The 19,610-nt window shown below is 38.6% G+C and overlaps 1 protein-coding gene across 2 annotated transcripts; it reads left to right on the plus strand.

The window, feature by feature from the left end:
• Nucleotides 1–10,747: 10,747 nt before the first annotated feature.
• LOC134317942 (izumo sperm-egg fusion protein 1) lies at nucleotides 10,748–18,118 on the plus strand. Of its 2 annotated transcripts, XM_062998689.1 has the most exons (11): nucleotides 10,748–10,765; nucleotides 10,859–10,895; nucleotides 11,600–11,859; nucleotides 12,141–12,215; nucleotides 12,298–12,381; nucleotides 12,471–12,491; nucleotides 13,085–13,174; nucleotides 13,893–14,011; nucleotides 14,870–15,023; nucleotides 16,384–16,491; nucleotides 17,995–18,118. In XM_062998689.1, the coding sequence occupies exons 3-10, from the start codon at nucleotides 11,637–11,639 to the stop codon at nucleotides 16,452–16,454; spliced, it is 837 nt and encodes a 278-aa protein (XP_062854759.1). In that variant the 5' UTR covers nucleotides 10,748–10,765; nucleotides 10,859–10,895; nucleotides 11,600–11,636; the 3' UTR covers nucleotides 16,455–16,491; nucleotides 17,995–18,118. The 2 variants fall into 2 exon arrangements, with proteins under 2 accessions (XP_062854759.1, XP_062854758.1); XM_062998688.1 differs by lacking the exon at nucleotides 10,748–10,765 and having other exon boundaries at nucleotides 16,326–16,491.
• Nucleotides 18,119–19,610: the final 1,492 nt, after the last annotated feature.

Consider the following 19,610-nt stretch of genomic DNA (forward strand, 5'->3'; position numbering starts at 1 on the left):
ATTCAAGGTCACCCGCTAGTAAAAGGAACCTTCGACTATCACCTTTTGCCAGGTGCATACTGTTACAGTGCCCAAGACTGCGAACATGAGAAAATACTGACTACGGTATACCTGGAACTTCAAACCCAAAGGCCAACATGACATACGTCAATGTTCCTTTATGGCAGCACTTTTAAAACATCTCAGGCAAAAAAGAAGGGAGCCTTTACAAATTCCCCAGTAACCAGTACGAGGACAAAAATTATAAAGTGTGAGTGTTTTAGCTACACAGATTGCTAACAGGTGTAAAATAAATGATATGGTTTCACTGTTATTCCACTGTTATTCATTTTTAACTATGATTATCAGGAGTAAATCAGTATTTTCAACAGAAACCACAACCAACCATCAACCATCATGTAATCTTCTTCAGTGTTTGCTTTAAAACCAGTGTACTGGTCTGCATTCCAGTCATGGTTCAGGTAAGAAAGGTTTTATTTTAGCTTTCATGGAAGTGTGATTACAGAAGATAAATTCTGCAGTGTGGGTTCATTTTGCAGGTCTGAGGATTGCACATAATCCCGAGACAGCAGTGTTACATCCAGGTGATGTTTAAATAGTCTGAGGTTTTAGTTCATTTCATCAGACTCTTCTAGATATTTGGGGTTAGATTTAGATTGTTCTCATAACTCAGATACTTTCTGGTGAACAGTGTGTAAAGGAATTTGTCAGCTCTGAGCTCTTCTGGGTTTCTGTATCTGCTTCATGATAAGATTTATAAGCTTGAAAGAAAAACAGAATGGGCTACTAAACCAAACGAGGCACAGCTACCACACTCTAAACCCGGATTTGGTATAAATAAATTTTTTGAGCAGTCATTAATTATTCTTTCATGTTTTGTAAAAAAATATTGCCATTACTAATTCAAACTAGTTGTTAGCAATACTGAGTTGAAATATGCAGTGCAATTATCACGTTAAGCAAAGATAACTTAATATGGTAAGTTTTTGAGAGGGAGGGGAGGGGAGGGGCCTGTTTGAAACGGCAGCAGAACGTTGCGTGAAGAGCCCTGGTTTATGGCCGCTGCACCCCGAAGCTGTGGGTTTTGAAATCAGTGTTACTACAAATGGTGAGTATGTAAAGGAACTATATCTTAAATGAGACATTTCTGATAAAAAGAAACTTTTCACTGAGAAGAGGCTGACTCAGCTCGGAACAACGTCAGGTCTTTCTCACAAGCAGCTCGAGTGTGCGAGATGGATGAGGAGAAGTTGATCAACGTGCTGGATTTATTAGATTATAGTCTTTATGAAACGTTGTCAACTTTCTTCGTTTGAACGTGTTAATATAAACAAACCATCCGTCACAGAGCTCCTACTTCAGCCGCGGTGCTTCATTTAGTGTGCTATTACTATTTAGCGTAACAATTTTTTTTTATCGGTTCACAGTTTATAGCGTTAGCACATTCCCCCATGCCGCGTCTTTCGCCACCACGCCTCTCGTTGAATCGTTGTGTAGCAGTAATACAGTTATCGACTTCTTAGTCATTAGCCGAGGCTGATAAATGTTTTGCAGTGGAGTTTACAGAACAGAAGTGCAGCTGTTGAGCTAAAAGTTTTCTTATGCTCTTTTTTTTACAGGTTCTTTTGAAGATGCAGTGGAAGTGTAAGTATTGTGAGTTTATATGTGAAAAACGGGGTTACCTATTAAAACATTACAGGTTAAAACATGGGGGTTACAATAGAACGGTGCGATTTTCTTGCTTACACCAAGAATGTTTGTGCACATTTAACTCCATTAATGCACTTAAGGTCCACTTATCTAAGATTCATCAGAAAACCTAACATGCACAGCTGTGTAAATCTGTAAATTCTGACCTAATATCCTACTCATGATACATTCTTGTTATTCTTAAAGGCCCATGTGAGAATGAATGGTGGGTGGGATATTGGTCAGGTGTAGTTGGTTAGGGATAAAACAAGTAGGCTAAGAGGGGATGGAACAAAATTGCTGCAGGCCCAGCCACAGTATTAATTAGTTTTGAAATCTGTATTTTTCAGGTGTACATGGAGTTCAACAGGGTTGTGGGCAAGAACCTCAAGCAAGAGTTCTATGAAAGCATTGATCAGCACAGTCTTCGTCTCATTGAGATATTTCAATCTAAGAGAGGCAACATTGGGCAGCTTTTGTCACAGCTATCACAGCAGACTAAGGTTGGTCCATATCCATTATGTCCTTGCATTGTATTGTTTTTCACAGCTTATGTAATGACGTCACTAAAAATGCAACTATACTAGTTGCGCAATCCAATCAAAATTGTGTTTTCTTATTGACCAGTCATTAACTTGTCATTCTACCCACATATGTAACTGTATTGTTATTTTACTCTCCAAAAGACCAAAGAGCCAACTGATATTCGGACACTGGTGCTCAGAGGGCTTCCTATTGTCCTTGGGGACAGTCCCGCAGACTTCTACAAAGAATGCTCTGTAAGTAACCTCTTACTTTATCAAAGAGTATCAAATGTCAGCGTAACCTTGACTTTTCACTATTGTTTTATAGTTTCTGTTTTTGACAAACAACATGAGCATAGTTTTATATAGTTTTTATAGATGGTTATTTAAAGAAAAATGTGATTATTGTGCTCTTATGTTGTTAGGACTCTGATGACTCATTCGGCTACCTTGACGTTGCTTTGCTCTCCCCATCCCCCCACCTCAGTCCAGCCTCTCTAAAGATCATCATTGAGGGAGAAGTTGTGATGGACAACATTCAAGACCTGCCAAAAGCTATGTGCATTCTGTTTGGACTTACTTACGCCCTGCATCTCAACTATCACAAATCAATGAGGAACACATTCCAGTTCATCCAACAGGTTCTCCTTTCACTGGGCCACAATGAACTAAAACCCAGATTACAAACTCTGAAAAACCAGCTTGCACTGTAAGTAATTGCTATGTCAAGGTTAATGTGAGAAGGCATGGCTGCTTGTTTTTCCAGTGACTTTTTCCCCACTACAGCCTTGTGTCTCTGTATTCATTGTTATTGTCCATTCTTTGACACCAATAGCACCAACAAACCTTGAAAGTTTGCTAAAATACAATACAAATGTCCTTTTGTCACAAGTGATAAAAAAGGAAATGTTAAACAGTTTTGTTAGATTTTGTATTATGTGAGAACTGATTGAAGTTTGTTGTGGGATGGGAATGTCCAGCCACTTGTGTTCTACAGTTCAGGATGTAGACATATTTTCTCAGGACTGCATATTATTGTTCAGTTGACTAGATAAACTTAACACAGTTCATCAGTCAAGTTGATGTTTTAACAGCTTGTATCAAGTTTTAATGTATGTTTTAAAGTGTCCATATTGTTAAATGCTGTGCATACGGGTTCTCAAAACAAACAAAACAAATTACCAAACAGTTTTAATGCCTGTTTTTACTTTTACTTGGCTGACAAATTTGTTATTGACTCCGCAACAAATGAGAACTGCAACATTTTGTCAATAAAATACATTGGAACATTGAAAAGTATTGTTTAATTTCTTTAAAAATTTGTTGAAACAATTTAATGCAAAGTAATCTAAAAAAATTAATTACAAGAAAACATTAAAGTATTAAACATTTTAAGTAGCAATTAATAATGTTATTATTTGTTATATGATTTTTGTATACTTAAAATATTTATTTTCTACAATTTAAACGTAAGAAAAGAGATAATTTATGTGAACTTATGATTTTGAGTAAAGACTACTAATGTAAACTTGATTTGTCTACTGGATCCACTTAAGAGTCTATGTTAATACGACTTGACTTCATTAGTTTCTGCTTGTGTAAAAACTTAAGTAATTTAAGGCAACGGGTTTCCACGCAATTTTCTAGTAAACTCAACTAATCCGGGATAAGAGTGCAGGTCCAATATAAAAAAACTATGCAGTTAAATTATAAATATGTTAAATTTATAGATCTGTAAATTCTTATAGTGCATCATAAAATTATCTTTAAATACATTATACTGTCCAAGTCAAACGTTTACAAGCACTTGTGAAGAACGTGTACATCATTGCAGTCTTTGGAATTCCATTTCTCCATGAGTGTGTTTGACTAAACGGTTGCAACACATACAATGATGGCCAAAAGCCTGAGGTCGCTATAGCATTGTTCGCTACTTTAATACAATGCTTTATATCAGCGGTCCCCAACCTTTTTCGCACCACAGACCGGTTTTATATAAGACATAATTTCATGAACCGGCGGGGGAGGGGGGATTTAAAATAGAATAACTATAGAATGGAAAATAATTTTTTTGCTGCAACGAGACACTGCTCCCACCTACTGGTGATTGGGGACAATAACACCTGAAAAGTATTGGAAATTTATTTGCTTTTGTAGCGATCTCTAATTATTTATTCTTTTTGTGCAGCACGGTAATAAATGACCCACAGACCAGTACCGCGGCCCAGTGGTTGGGGACCACTGCTTTATATTACATTATTGTTGGAGTTGCCATGGTGATGGTGGACGCTGGCGCATTTGGCTGCCGCTACCGTTACCGTATTTTACCGTATTTTATTGTATTTTTATCGTTTTTTTACACACCTTGTGGATCTATTTCTTTTATGTTACTTTTGATACTTTTATTTGTGCTTTTGATACTTTTTGTTCTTTCTACTGTACATCGCGTCTGCGGCCGGTGGTGAACGGTGGATGAGTTTTCCTGGGATCGGCACGATGTTGAACTATTCCGTTGACCAGCTGAGGAAGTTCAACAACTGCACTACTCCATCGTGTATTTCAGTCATCAAACAGCTTGGACTCCTTCGCCGGCCTCGTTATATTCACAGGGGCTCCCGGAGAAAGCTTGTTTATTTTCGAAACGGTAACGCTATTCCATCCTTCTGGTCAGCCGTGCGCACTGTCGCTCCGCAAACACGTCATCAGAGCGCTGCTGCCTTGCACACCAGTAGCGGTGTAGTCTCCATGACAACGCTGTCCACGGAGTGGGATAGGAAACGCGGAGTGGACTTTGCAAATCTCCGTTCTCTTCCTCGTTCCTCACAGCCAACTACACAACAATACCACTTGAAAATGGCATTGCTTAATGTTCGTTCACTCAACACAAAAAGTACTGTACTTAGTGAATTTATATCTGACAGTGAACTAGACTTTTTCTGTCTCACTGAAACTTGGCATAAACCCTTGGATTATTTTACGTTAAATCAGACCACGCCAATGGGATACTCGTATATTGATGAACCTCGTATGGAAGGGCGAGGTGGTGGTGTTGCTGCAGTCTATAGGGATGATATTAAAATAACCACTTTTTCTTTTCCTGCTGCTCTTTCTTTTGAACACCTGGCTTTCAAGTTGTCAGGGCCTACTCCTCTGGTCACTGCTGTAGTTTATCGTCCGCCAAAGCCAAACGCTTCCTTTCTCTCTGATTTTTCAGATTTTTTAACCCAGCTTAGTGCCCTCTCATCCTCTGTACTGCTTATGGGTGATTTTAACATCCATATTGATGACAACAACTGTAAATTTGCCAGGGAATTTTTGGAATTGTTACAGTGTTTTAATTTCACACAACATATAAATTTTCCAACTCATAAAAAAGGTCATACTCTTGACCTTGTCTGCTCTACTGGTGTCCTAGTTCATCAGCCGTCCAGCCATGACCTTACTGTCTCTGATCATTTGACAATCATCATGGACATTGAGGTCACTAGGCCCATGACTAGAGCTAAACGTAAAATATCCTTCAGGAATCTTCAATATATCTCTTCCTCTGCTTTCTCAGATTCTCTTGTTAAAAAGATGTCTGTCTGTCCTGTACTGTCTAGTAATTCATCTGACCTTGTCGATTACTATAATGACATACTCGCCTCATGTCTTGATGAGCTGGCTCCTTTGAGAACCAAATTTGTTTCATTTAGTCATTCTGCACCATGGTACACAATTGAGCTTCACCAAATGAAATCCCGTAAACGCCAGCTTGAAAGACTTTATAAGAAAACCGGTCTAACAGTACATTATCAGATTTATTCTGATTATCTTCAACATTACAAAGACGCTCTTACGGCAGCCCGATCCACTTACTATTCCGAACTCATACATGCTGGATCAGCAAATCCTAAGACTCTCTTTTCCACAATAAATAAACTTCTCAAACCAGTTGACAATACTACCAATTCCTTTACAGTTGACAAGTGTAACTCTTACCTCTCATTTTTTCAAACAAAAGTTGAGAATATCCACAATTTTCTGACAGTTTCCCCTGTCATCTCTGTTTCTCCGCCTATCTCACCTCAATTTATTACCCAGCCTCTGTCTCAGTTCTCACCTGTGTCTCATTTGGACCTATCTGAGATCTTAACAGGGATGCGAAGCTCCACTTGTGTTTTGGATCCTGCTCCATCAAAACTTGTTAAGGGTTGTTTTCCAGTTATCTCATCACTTATCACAGAGATAATCAATTCCTCTCTTAGTTCTGGCTCAGTCCCTCAATCACTCAAATTGGCTGCTGTTACTCCCATACTTAAAAAACCTGGACTTGACTCTAACATTATGAGTAACTTTCGGCCCATTTCCAATCTTCCATTTCTGTCGAAAATACTGGAACGTGTTGTTGCCTCACAGCTCAAAGATCACCTAAATTCCAATAATCTATTTGAATCATTTCAGTCTGGTTTCCGCCCCCAGCACAGCACTGAGTCAGCCCTCCTCAAAGTCACAAATGACCTTCTTCTTTCCTCAGACTCTGGACAAATTAATATTCTCGTCCTCCTTGATCTTACTGCAGCTTTTGACACCATTAATCACTCCATTCTTCTGTCCCGCCTTGAATCCTCTGTCAACATCACTGGTACTGCCCTTTTGTGGTTAAGGTCATATCTCGTAAACAGACAACAGTTTGTTAATATCAACAATTGTAGTTCTGCCATTGCTCCACTGTCCCAAGGCATTCCCCAAGGCTCAGTGTTAGGTCCCCTTTTGTTTATTCTTTATATGCTCCCCCTTGGTGACATCATACGTCGGCATGGTTTACATTTCCACTGCTATGCTGATGATATTCAGCTTTACATCTCCTCCAAATCCATTAATACTGAACTTCACTCCACTCTGACAAATTGCATCACTGAAATGAAATTGTGGATGAAAGCTAATTTCCTCAAATTAAACTGTGAAAAATCTGATATGATCATCGTAGGTCCTACAACCCTGGCAAAAACCACAAAAAATTTTCAAATTACCATTGATAATGACACTTTGTCTCCGTCTTCTAACATCCGAAATCTTGGTGTAATTTTTGATAGCAACCTCTCTTTTGACCGCCATGTAAATCACATCACCAAAACTGCTTTCTTTCATCTAAAAAACATAGCACGTCTACGTCCATCACTCTCCTTTTCTGCCGCCGAAACCTTGATTCATGCTTTTATTACATCCAGAATTGATTATTGCAATAGCATCCTTTATGGTACATCTAACAAAATCCTAAAAAAACTTCAGTATATCCAGAATTCAGCTGCTCGCCTCCTTACTCATACTCGCTCCCGTGATCATATTACACCTGTTCTACAAAAACTTCATTGGCTTCCCGTTGCTCAACGCATTCAATTCAAAATTCTTCTATTCACTCACAAAGCTCTCCATAATCAGGCCCCATCCTACCTCACCGACCTGCTCCATCAGCACATTCCCTCCCGTAGCCTTCGCTCTTCTGAGGCTAACCTACTGTCCATACCCTCTAGGACCAAGCACCGGACCTGGGGTGACAGGGCCTTTTCCATAGCTGCTCCATCTTTATGGAATGCTCTCCCCAAACACCTACGAGATTGTCCTGACCTGTCCAAATTCAAGTCACTTCTCAAAACTCATCTATTCAAAATGGCATTTAACTTGTAACAACACGAAATAAATGCTTTAATTTTTGCTATTCTTTTTAATAGTTTTTATACTTAGATCACGACAGAAATGTGAAGTCCTAGATCCTAAAACTTGTAAAGTTTTCAGTTTCCTGATTGCATGTGAATCTGTCCTGTTTCTGTCTAATTTTAAGAAATTGTTCTATATTTGTTGTTCTCTCTCATAATTTAGCTAATTTTTAATGAACTGTCTTATGCTGCTCTCTTTGTTTTTATCTTAATTATTCTTGATGTTGATGTACTATTTTGATTTTGTACTATGATTTGTATGGTGTATGTACGTATTTGTTTTGATTATTTGTCTTATGTAAAGCGTCTTTGAGTATCTTGAAAAGCGCTATATAAATAAAATGTATTATTATTATTATTATTGTCATAAAATGAGTAAAAGACTTAAAGTGTTAAATCTTTGAATAATTACTTGCATTTTAGATTATTTGTATTGGGAACTATAATAACAAGCACATTTGTGAAATTGATCACGTCAGTTCTTTTGTACAAAATATCAGATTTTCCTAAGTCTGATCCTTTTCATTGAAGTTCATGATCAGATGACAGGTGGATTTGTGCAGGTGAACCTAATCTACTCATCAGAAGCTGCTTTAAGTTCATAAATCTGCAGCCACTGTTCACTTGTTATAAATATAAACAGACCAAATATCAAACAATTCTGAAATTCATGTGAATTTGTCACTCATGTTGTCACTCTGATAAAAGTTGTATTAAATTTGAGGAAAAATGCAGCATAAAGGCATTTTCACTAGTAGTTTCAGACCTAAGGCCCAACTGTACTTCTTTGTTAAAAAAAAAGCAATATTATACAATATTATATAATGTGTTCAATTCTGGCTATACAGAAGCAAGTCTGAATACACGTACATGCATGTGGTTTGAATCTTATCTATAACAATCAGATATATGACACGAAAGTTCAACACAGTGTCAAACATCGGCTGGTGTTGTAATTCTCATAACAACCTCTTAGTATTCTGTGTAATCTGCAGCTTGTAAATGATAACCGTTTTCAGTCCTTGGGACTAATCTTAATTAAGATCTGATTTATCAGTCGAGATGCATCTGATAAACAGCAACACATTATCTAATGCAGGTCAGAAGATACTGAACGTGCTCTCTGCCCAGACTTTAGTGAATCTGTATGTTATTCTACTGTGCTGAGAAATCAGCAGACATATTCTGATGTGTTTTCAGACGTGCAGATGTACCGTTAATTATGGACAGCACGTGTCTTGCTGTCAAGACAAAGATATACAAAGAATTTGAGTGTTCCCAGGACCACATTGGCCTAAATAAATGCGAAATTAAATTAAATGAAATAAGCCAATTTGGGCATCCAGGCAAAAAAGAACTCGTTCTGGGAGGTAAGAAAGAACCCGATTCCACAACCCACTATAAAAGAACTCCAAAGGTCCTCTGCAGAGCTAGGAGAACATGTTGGACAAACAAACAACCATCACTGCAGCATTTCAATGCTCCTTTTTTCACTGTGTTTACATTCAATAGTTAAATCCACACCTTTGCTTAGATCACTCCTATCACACCACCAGGAAGAGGACACACATAGTGAGTCAGTACTCTAAACCCAGTCTAGAACACTAAGACTCAGGGGGCACCATGAATGACCAGCTTTATTGTTTTAGGTGTGGTACGATGATACATACACTATATGGCCAAAAGTATGTCTAAGTATTTCCTTTTCCTTCAGGTGCTCTGGTTTCCTCCTACCTCCCTGAACATACCAGTAGGTGAAATGTGTAGTGTAATTTACATGTTAGTCTATCAATACACAGTTAATACTACTGTCAATCTTCATCCAAGACACAGGGGTTACTACTACAACTACTACTAAGTTTAAGAAATTGAATTTTAAGACATATATGTTAACAGCATAAAAGAATTTAGCTCCAGTGTGTCGTCTTAAGATTTGATTTTTCCTGTTGCTCTTTTTACCCACCAGTAATCAGATTCTGATTTAATTGTAGTAAAATAATGGGTGTAATTATCTTCAGCAGTAAACAGTGATTTTTAATCTTTGACCATGCTGTACATGGCTATAGGACTGCAGTGCTTATCCGACATACAGGTATATCAGTGTGAAGAGCCTAATCAGATTGTAATAATCTGCTGCAGCAATCACAGGGAGAATAAACATACAGTAAAATAACTTACAAATAAAAAGTTAAAATTGCTGTTTTCTCTCCAGAGTATTTAATATATTTTAATACAATAGTTTTCTTTAATTATGCATTTGTCAATGCTCTAAAATATAACATTCTATAATTAGTTTGAATATTAGAAGAATATTATGAATAACACTGTGGGTGTGGTTGATAGTCCAATGTATTATATTTATACTGTACTGTATAATTATATAACGACATATAGTTGTATTGTATAAATATAATATTTCCTCTATTTTTACTGTCCATTGTTTACAAATCAGACACCCAAACTAATAAATTATAATGAATAGACACACCAGTGTGAACTGTGTTGTTATAAGCTAAAGAGTTTATCTATTATTTAAACATATTTATTCAAGTTAAATGGCTAAACATTTTTAAAAGATAGCATCGCTAAATTAGCAAACTGATTCAATTTATATGAATCTCCAAATCGACTCTTTGTTTAGCAGCCGCATTGAGGGAGTTGATTGTTCATAGTGACAATTCTGAGTCATTCGATTCATTACCGATGTGAATCAAAGCGATGTTGACGACTTTAAAAATAAACACTTTTATCGATTATTATTTAAATTTATTTATGTTTGGAGTTAGACTAATGTGTCAGCTTAGCAATAGGTAATTCTGATATTTGTTTAGGTTTTCCAGCACGAAGAGAGAACAGGTGAATGTTGGTGAGAATTTGGGTTCGAATGATATAATGAAATGAACAAAGACTAATGCAGCATTAAAGCATGTTGTTGTTGATGTTATTTAGGATAAAGAAAAAAGAGAAAAAACTGGACTGTCATTGTGTAAGTATCATGAACTTTACACCAGCCATTCAGGAAGAGAGCTCAGTTGAATTCCCCAGACTGCCTTTTTACTTATGAAGTTCCTTGTTTAATGGATTCCTGGAAGTTGAGTTTTGTCCTTTATTATAGATATAACACCACACTTATCAGTGTTTTAGTATTATAGTATTATAGACATATTTCTGCTTACCCATCTTTAACATAAAGTGGTTAAAATACCAGTTAAAATTGAGGGTTGAAGCCACACCACGGTCAGACTGTTACTGATGTGTCATTGATTATTAATTATTGATCATTAACAGACTGTTACTGTTGTGTCACTGATCATTCAATATCTATCTATCTATCTATCTATCTATCTATCTATCTATCTATCTATCTATCTATCTATCTATCCATCTATCCATCCATCCATCCATCCATCCATCTATTTATCTAAGGCCTGCAACTCTCTGTTGAGTTGTATTCCATGTTAGCTTGTAAGTTACTTTGGTTAAGAGCGTCTACCAGATGCATGATTGTAAATGTACTGTTTTTTATACATGCTAGCCAACCTAAAACAAAGATTTCCCATGTTCATGGTGTAAGTGGAATTAACTATCCAGAATGCTTATTAGTAGGAAAATAATCACACCACCCCATCACTGATCATTGACTAACTCAAGCTCTAGATAATCATTCTTTTCTTTTTATTTCAATAACAGGTATAACAGGATTTCAGCAATGCTTTGATGTGACAGCATGAATCCTGGACCATTTTTTCTTGGCTGGTGTTTCCTTATGAGTTTTATTCCCACTGCGAGGTTGTGTCTACAGTGCGACAGTGTTATTCGCAATATGCATGAAGACTTCATCTCCTCAAGGACGAAAATTACTGTCCAGCAGCAGATGGATTTGAAGAATATCGTTGATCATGCATATGTCACTTACCAGGACACCAGCAGAGAGCTCTCTGGAGTCATTGGTGTGTCATTTTTTATTAAAAGGATTGTATTAAATATGAGAAGGCAAACAGAATGTACTCAACATTCAAGTGGTTAAAGCTGTGAAAGCACTGATACGAAGCTTTAGCTGTGGTGCAAACCCTCTTGATGATGTTCATGTATTCTAAAATAATTGTGGTTCTTCTCACATAGTTACCTTAGATAACACTGTTAACAATGGACGAATTAATTAATATATAGACATTCCCTTGTAGTGCTAACTAAGTAGTATCTAGACTAACAGAAATTTCCTTTTCTCCAGATCCCACCACTCTGTACCGAGCACAAACCGAATACCAGAGTGAATTCAGAAGACACTGGCAGAAACCCAACACTGGTATAACACTTTAGTATAATTCCTTCTTCTTAGCATTTATTTTAATTCAGAATAAATAATTTTACTTTCTCTTTATGTACAGACTCTATACAGTCGCACATGACCAAGATTGTGGAGAAAGGAAAGAGAATTCTGAAAAAACATCTGAACATTTTTGTTGAAGAAGGTTCGAATAAACAGCAAGAAAGGTGTTAAAAACAGTGTTTTTTTTATTTGACTGAATTTAATTGGGATTTTTTTTTTTTTGCTTTTCAGGGCTGTGTCCCAATAAATGTGGTAAGTAAATAAAAAACACACCTTACTGTCCTTTTTTTATACTGGGACATAAAACCTCCTGCTCGGAACCCCATCCAGCTCCATACATAAACACAAACACAACTCAAGTGCACCTACTCACAGTATAAATATAAAACATTTAGTCTTATTCATATCTCAGTAGTATTTAAACAATTTTCACACACATAACACGATAGATTTATTTAAAAAAGTATTGGTCTTTTGAAAGTGAAAGCTTTTACTGAGGTACTTTATTAAGGTAAATAAATTCATATCTCTCATATATCTGTTTCTCTATTTGTTATTAATCTTGAACTTTGCCAGTGGGGTTGAGCTCTGACGTTTATATAAACTCATTCAGAATCAAACAGCTTTTACCAATCAAACGCAAAGGGTGAGAAATGTAAACAAACAAGCTGCTCCACCAATTAAAGTTATTATTAGTAAAGAATGTGATTAAATGTACAAACTGATCTTTGTTGTACCCTGATTATTTTTTGGTGTCCCCCGGTGCTACATGAACCCCAGTTTTAAAAACAGCATTAGAACGATAATGGAAAACATTATTAGTGTGTTTAATGTGTGTGTGACAGGTTTGCTGTTTCAGAGTGTGATGGATTGCTCTACCTGCAAGTACACGTTGCATACATGCCAGTCAGAAACACCACCGAAAGACTGCGGAGGTATCCCAACCATTCTAACTTTTATTTATTTATACGTTATTCATATTTTAGTATGAAAATATGGTATGAAAAATAATTCTGAATAGAAATGAACCTTTATATTAATACATTGTTTTGGTTCATATTTTTATCAATGTAGAAATGTCAATTTACAAACCAAAACAAATGTTCACTGTGATTTTATTCATTCATTCATTGTCCCCACTTTATGCTGGTCAGGGTCACGGTGGGTCTAAGTCATTGGGACGAAAGGCAGGAAACACCCTGGACAGGTTGCCCACCAGTTTATCACAAGGCATACACACACACACACACACTCTCACAATATCTAAAAGCTCCAATCAGCTTGACTGCAAAACGGAGCACCCAGACTAAACGAAATTTATCATTTTAAAGAGAACAGGATGTAAACAAACAAGTTGCTCCAGCGATTAAATTCACCAAATTAGCGCAGTGGTAAATTACACTATCCCACTACCGCTGGGATTATGGGTTCAAATGCTATGTCAAAGGGGGTGGCAGAGGCCTTGTGATGGATTGGCGTCCCGTTTGGGGTGTGTTACTGCATACTGCACCCAGTGAATAAAGGAAAACTGGACCAGCCGGTGGAAAAACATGTGGATAATACAGATATCTTGAACACAGTTTTTTTTATGTATTATTAATATGATTATGAAGAATTTCTTTTTCTCTCTCTGTACTTTTGTCTCTCTGTCAGGGCAGCGTTTGGAAGCGGGTGAGACTGAGCAGGTGGTGTTGGATTGTTATCTACCCTGGCACAGTTTGGTAGTTGGAAAGGCCAAGTATTACTACTTCTGGAAACAGGGAGCAAGAAATGTACTTACATTCCCACACACTCATTCACATTTACAACAAAGCCATATTTCTTTAAAGAGGGGAGTAGTCAACGACAGAGGTACACCAAGAGGACGGCAATGGTGTTAAGAATGCCTAGAGTGAATGTTTCTGGGGGTTCTGTTATGCAGTGGGAGGCATTTTGCTGGCATGGTTTAAATTTACTTGTCCTATTATATGGAACATATATTTATACTACAGTATTTGGCCAAAAGTATTTGGACACCTGACCATCATCTTGTTGGACATCTCAAAAACAAATGCTATTAAAAGCCATTTTTCTGCGAAGGCTTCTCACACGACTTTAAAGAATGTCTGTGGAAATTTGTGCCCATTCAGTCAAAAGAGCATTTGTATGGCTGGGCACTGATATTGGTCAAGAAAGCCTAAGTTGATATTCCAGTTTATTTCAAAGCTGTTCAGTGGAGCTGAGGTCAAGAATAATTCTTCTATTGCAATTCTCTTGCCGTTTGTAACAACCCAATGCTGGCTAAGTAGAGCTGAGACTATCATGCACCACTACTGGTGCATATGCAGTCACTGGACACATGTTTTTAGCTGCCAGTGGAGTCTCACAGAGAGCCGTACCGCATACCGAGAGCCAGTTGGTCCTGTATGGAAGCCCATCCATGTAGATAAAAAAAAAAAACACAATAAATTTTTTAGTTGATGGGAAAACAACATTACAACATTGATGAAATGCCACGATACACATGCCCATTACAATTGTATGTAAGTGTACATGTATTTTCACCTCAGCTTACAACATATACACAAATAAATCATTAAGACATAACGTCCTGTTTCCTTTTCTGCTAACTTCAGATTTAATGTTGTTAGTTTACAGTGGAGGATCGGTTTGATGTCCTGGTGGTGACTCAGGATTCCAAAATCGTGTTGAACCAGCTGAGTGTGAGTGAACAGGGAGTGTATCGCTGCTTCCTGCTGGATAGACACGGCATTACACTTTCACACATGCACTTCATCCTCACAGGTAAGAGAAAAACAACAGGTCGATTCAAATCCTCTGCAAAATAAAACAGTAGTTCAGTCCAGAACCCAGGAATAATAAAAAAGCAGGAAACAAATATTCATAAAAAAGAACAAACACAGCAGGAACTGTTTTATTGAATCAGTGATCAAACATTAATGCAAAATTTGTCAAAGTGTTTTAAGATTTCACTGTTTTTCATTAAGCACCAGCTTAGGCTGAGAAGTCCTATGTTTGATAGTGGTTTCAATATACTGTCTGTGTGGAGTTTGGCATGTTCTACCTGTGTGAGGTATTAGATTTCCTCCTACCTCACAAAACATTCCAGTAAGTGTGTGAGTATGTAAATAAGTAAGTGTCTGAACTCTATTCTATGAATTGTGAACACCCAGTCCAAGGTGTTTTCCAGGTAAGCTCTAAAACCATCCAGACCCTGGTCAGTATGAAGTAGAATAAAAGTAATAACACTAATTCCAAAACAAATTAAAATCAAATTAAAATCAGATCGTACTCTCATTCGTCTTGCTCCAGTCTGCTTAGTCACGGTGGGTCCGAAGCCGATCCAGGAATTTCACCATAAATCAGGGTGTCAGTTCATCACAGGGCATCACATGCTCACCTATTCAATCAAGTACAAATCACACCTAGAAGCTATTTTAGGCAGCCAGTAGATCTGGAATAGTGTTAAGAGGTGGTAGGGAGAGAAAACGCACACAGACGTGAACATGCTAAACTCCTCACAGACTAGAAGATAAAGATTAAACTGGCTTACCTTGTAAATAAAATGAAGACTAGAACAGTGGGCACATTTCAGTGACGTGGTGTGTGAAAATCCCAGCATTGTTTCTGCAACATGCTGCCTGAAGTCCAGACCCCGACTCTCATTAAAAATGTTTACTGCATAATTTCCAGTTCCTTATTGTCTTTGGCCGCTTACACTTTCCGACATGGTGGAGTCCTCCCAAGTCTAATTCTCACACAGAGCTGTATCACATACAGAGTCACGCTCTGCCCCATGTAAATCCCGCACCACTCATGCTAGCACCTCATCCTGACACTGAGGACAGTCATGTTTTACAACAGCAAGAGATGGGAGAATTCCCATCCGACCGTTCCTCCTTTAGACACGGCCATTTGTCTGTTGGACGCCCACCCAGGTTAGTAGCTTGGCTGAGATTCTTGAGAGCTAGAGTACTTCACAGTAGTGAACTATCTATTAGACCATTGTGCCACCTGAGCAACCCAAAAAAAGGAAAGGTGATTAAACACCCCCTGTCCCTTCTGTTACTTATCTTCCTCTCTTAGTCATTCCATTACCCAGTAGCAGCCCAAGCTCAATCCCAACACTCCCCTCCCTCCCCAGTGTTGATTTCAGACCGGTCCGATTGCACAGAGACACTCTCATCATCACCCTCGCTGTTCTCACCGTACTGAGCCTCTCCGCCAGTCTCGCCATCATCCTGCACTCCGGGTAAGTGTGTGAGCTATTACAGAAAACCACACTATAGGATCAAAAGTATGTGGACACCTGACTATAAGCGTTTATATGGAGTTACCCTGCCACCGCAACAAGATTCTGACTTGTGTTTGAGGAAATCAGTTCCCATTCAGTCCAAAGACCATTTATGAGTTCAGATCTCAGCTCTGATACTGTTTGGCTGAGCGCCCTCTAGCGGGCACAGTTGGCAGTGCCTGCAGCAGACAAAATTGGCCACCAGTCTGCTGGGTGACCGACTTAATATTTATTTATTTATTAGGATTTTAACATGTTTTACACACTTTGGTTACATTTATGACAAAAACGGTTGTTATTCGTTCCACAAGATTCATCAGTTCTCATCAGTACATCACTTATTCACCTCACTTGCACGTCTTTGGACTGTGGGAGGAAACCGGAGCTCCCGGAGGAAACCCACACAGACACAGAGAGAACATACAAACTCCACACAGGAAGGACCTGGACCGCCCCACCAGGGGATCGAACCTAGCACCTTCTTGCTCTGAGGTGGCAATGCTACCCACTGAGCCACCGTGCCCCCCCCCCGACCAGCCTAATAAGTGGGTGAGGTCTTCAAACGTTATGCAAGGACCCTGGTTAGGAGCCTGAGGCGTCTGTACAAAAGTGGAGCAGCATGGAGATCAGTGTGTGGCTTTCCCTGCACTAAATCTGGCCTCATGTCGAATCCACCAAGTACGGGCAAAGGAGACTGGGGTGTGGGATTGGCGAATATACCCTCCACTGACGCGATAGGGGAGAAAATGCATAAATAAAAAAGGCCTGACTCACAGTCTGTGCAGGCCACTTGATCGTATCTACTCTAAACACTTTTAGCTGCTTCAGTGTGATACTGATTTGATTGTGTATCAGTCACTTGTACGTAAGTCATGTTGTGTAAAAGTACCAGGCCAGTAAATGTTATGCCAGTATAAGTGAAAGGATTATTATGGATTCATTTTGTTTGTTTGTTTGTTTATTGGTTTAACACCATGTCAACACATTGGATACATTCATGGCAGGATTGATCAGTGTTTTCTTGTTTTTCCTATGTGTTCGTTCAGTTTTATATTGGTGAAGAGTTTGAGTTCTGTTCCAGCTTTAACTTTGTTGAAGATTACTTTTATTGTCTGGGGAAATGCACGTCTCTTATAAATACTTAGACAGGCAGTAAGAATAGACCTAACGGAGAGGGGTAGGATGGAAGGATGGTTCTTGCACTGAAAGAAATGAGCAGCATCAGTGTATGATGAGTTAGTTCTGAGTCAGTGCTGATGTAGTGACCACACAGAGATAATTCTGTGTCTGTGTTATACCGAGCTCTATTTTGGGGGGAATTCTCATAGCTATAATGACTCAGATCTTTTTTTCACCACTGTGACCTTTGAGGTGGCATCGTTTACAATGAGAGAAGCGAACACTGCTTTTCTTTTTCAGCTGTTTCATATTCGGCATTGTGTTTTTCTGTTATGTTACTAGAATAAGGGTGAGGCGAGAGACGAAGACCAGAGAGCAACATGATGACCAGAGAGAGAACAGCCAGGAGGAGACATCATCAGAAGACAAAATACACAGTTGAAATTAAACATTACATACACTTGTATACATGTTTTGTGACAATTTTAAGGTCACTGAATTCTGTTTTGCAACTGGTGAACTTAAACTAGCTTTATTTAGAGGAGCACAGAGCACAGAGAAGTCACCAGCTGTAGTGATAACAAGGAATTAAGAGTCCGTATAAGTAAGGTAAATAACATTATCAAACTTTCTGTATGTGCTTTTTTCCCCCTTGATCTCCCGTTTTAGTGTAGTTATTTTGTCTTCTGCTGCTGGGGGATCCCTGATTGCATTTGAGGAAGGTATATTGCTGCTCACGCCTCTATCCACTAACCAGGGTCTTTGCACAGCGTTTGAAGACCCCACCCACTTAGTCCGGTCTTTTCCCACCTAGCATACATGATGGGCAGTTATTGTCTGCTGCGGGCACTGCCAGTTGTGCCTGCTAGATGGCGCCAAGCCGACCGGTGGCAATGCGAACCGAGGAATTCAGAATCTCGGCGATGGTGTGCTAGCGGAATATCCCGCTGTGCCACCTGGGCGTCAAACTTTCTGTACTTCTAATATCAATATTGTGAGTGAACGCATAAAACATCTCACAGATAGTGACCAGTGATGAGGATCAAACCCAGATGTCTGGGCTGTATGGCACTCACTTTACCACAGATGGCACAGATCTGTGGTCCGTCCAGCAGGTTCTCCCATTTCTGCACTTGTAGAGTGACTGTTGAGGTCTTGTAGAGGCCTCTCTGGCCTGGATAGCCAAATGTAGGAGCGTCAAGCTTGAGTCAAGCTTCTACTATTAGCCACTGTGGTTCTGGGGACACTCAAAACCTTTAACATTGTTAAATACTGATTAATCTGGCCTGTAAATTGCCACAATTTTATCCTGGAGATCTAGAGACCGTTCCTTTGACTCCATGGCTAGGATTCAGATTTTAACAGATGGACTCCAGATAAGTTCCAGACACATTTTAATTATAATAAAAGCAAACAGGATGCACCACAGCAAAGGGTCTGGAAACCTTTCCAAAAACGTACTTTGTTTTGCTTCATGATTCTGGGTGATTAAGTGTATATGATAGTAAATATGACAATTATATGACCATTCAAAGTCAAAACCACTATACAAAATGTACAAAGTCGAGGTCTGAATACTTCCCGAATCCTGTGTATATGCCCTCCTTTAAATATAAGCTGGCTTGTTGACTGACCAAGCAGCCCATCCTAATAACCTGAGAAGTGTGTTTTCAGAATCAATATACAAACCTCAGTTCCACTGTGTAAAATCCTAATGAAACAGAAAGCAGTGATCAGGAAATTACCAGAGCTTCTTCTTATCAACAACAAAAACTTGATACCACAGTTTATACCACATTATCACCCTGGTACTTACCATTTACATACCTCACATTGTTACCCAGTATTTTTTCTAAGGTGGATCAAGGGAAACTCCAGCTTAAAGTGGAAGCACTCACAGATCTGCTGTAAATATGTTTACGCTCCTCACGCAGCGGTCGAGTCAAGCAGTTAAGGTG

The sequence above is a fragment of the Trichomycterus rosablanca genome, chromosome 7, assembly GCF_030014385.1.
Source record: "Trichomycterus rosablanca isolate fTriRos1 chromosome 7, fTriRos1.hap1, whole genome shotgun sequence".
NCBI lineage: Eukaryota > Metazoa > Chordata > Actinopteri > Siluriformes > Trichomycteridae > Trichomycterus > Trichomycterus rosablanca.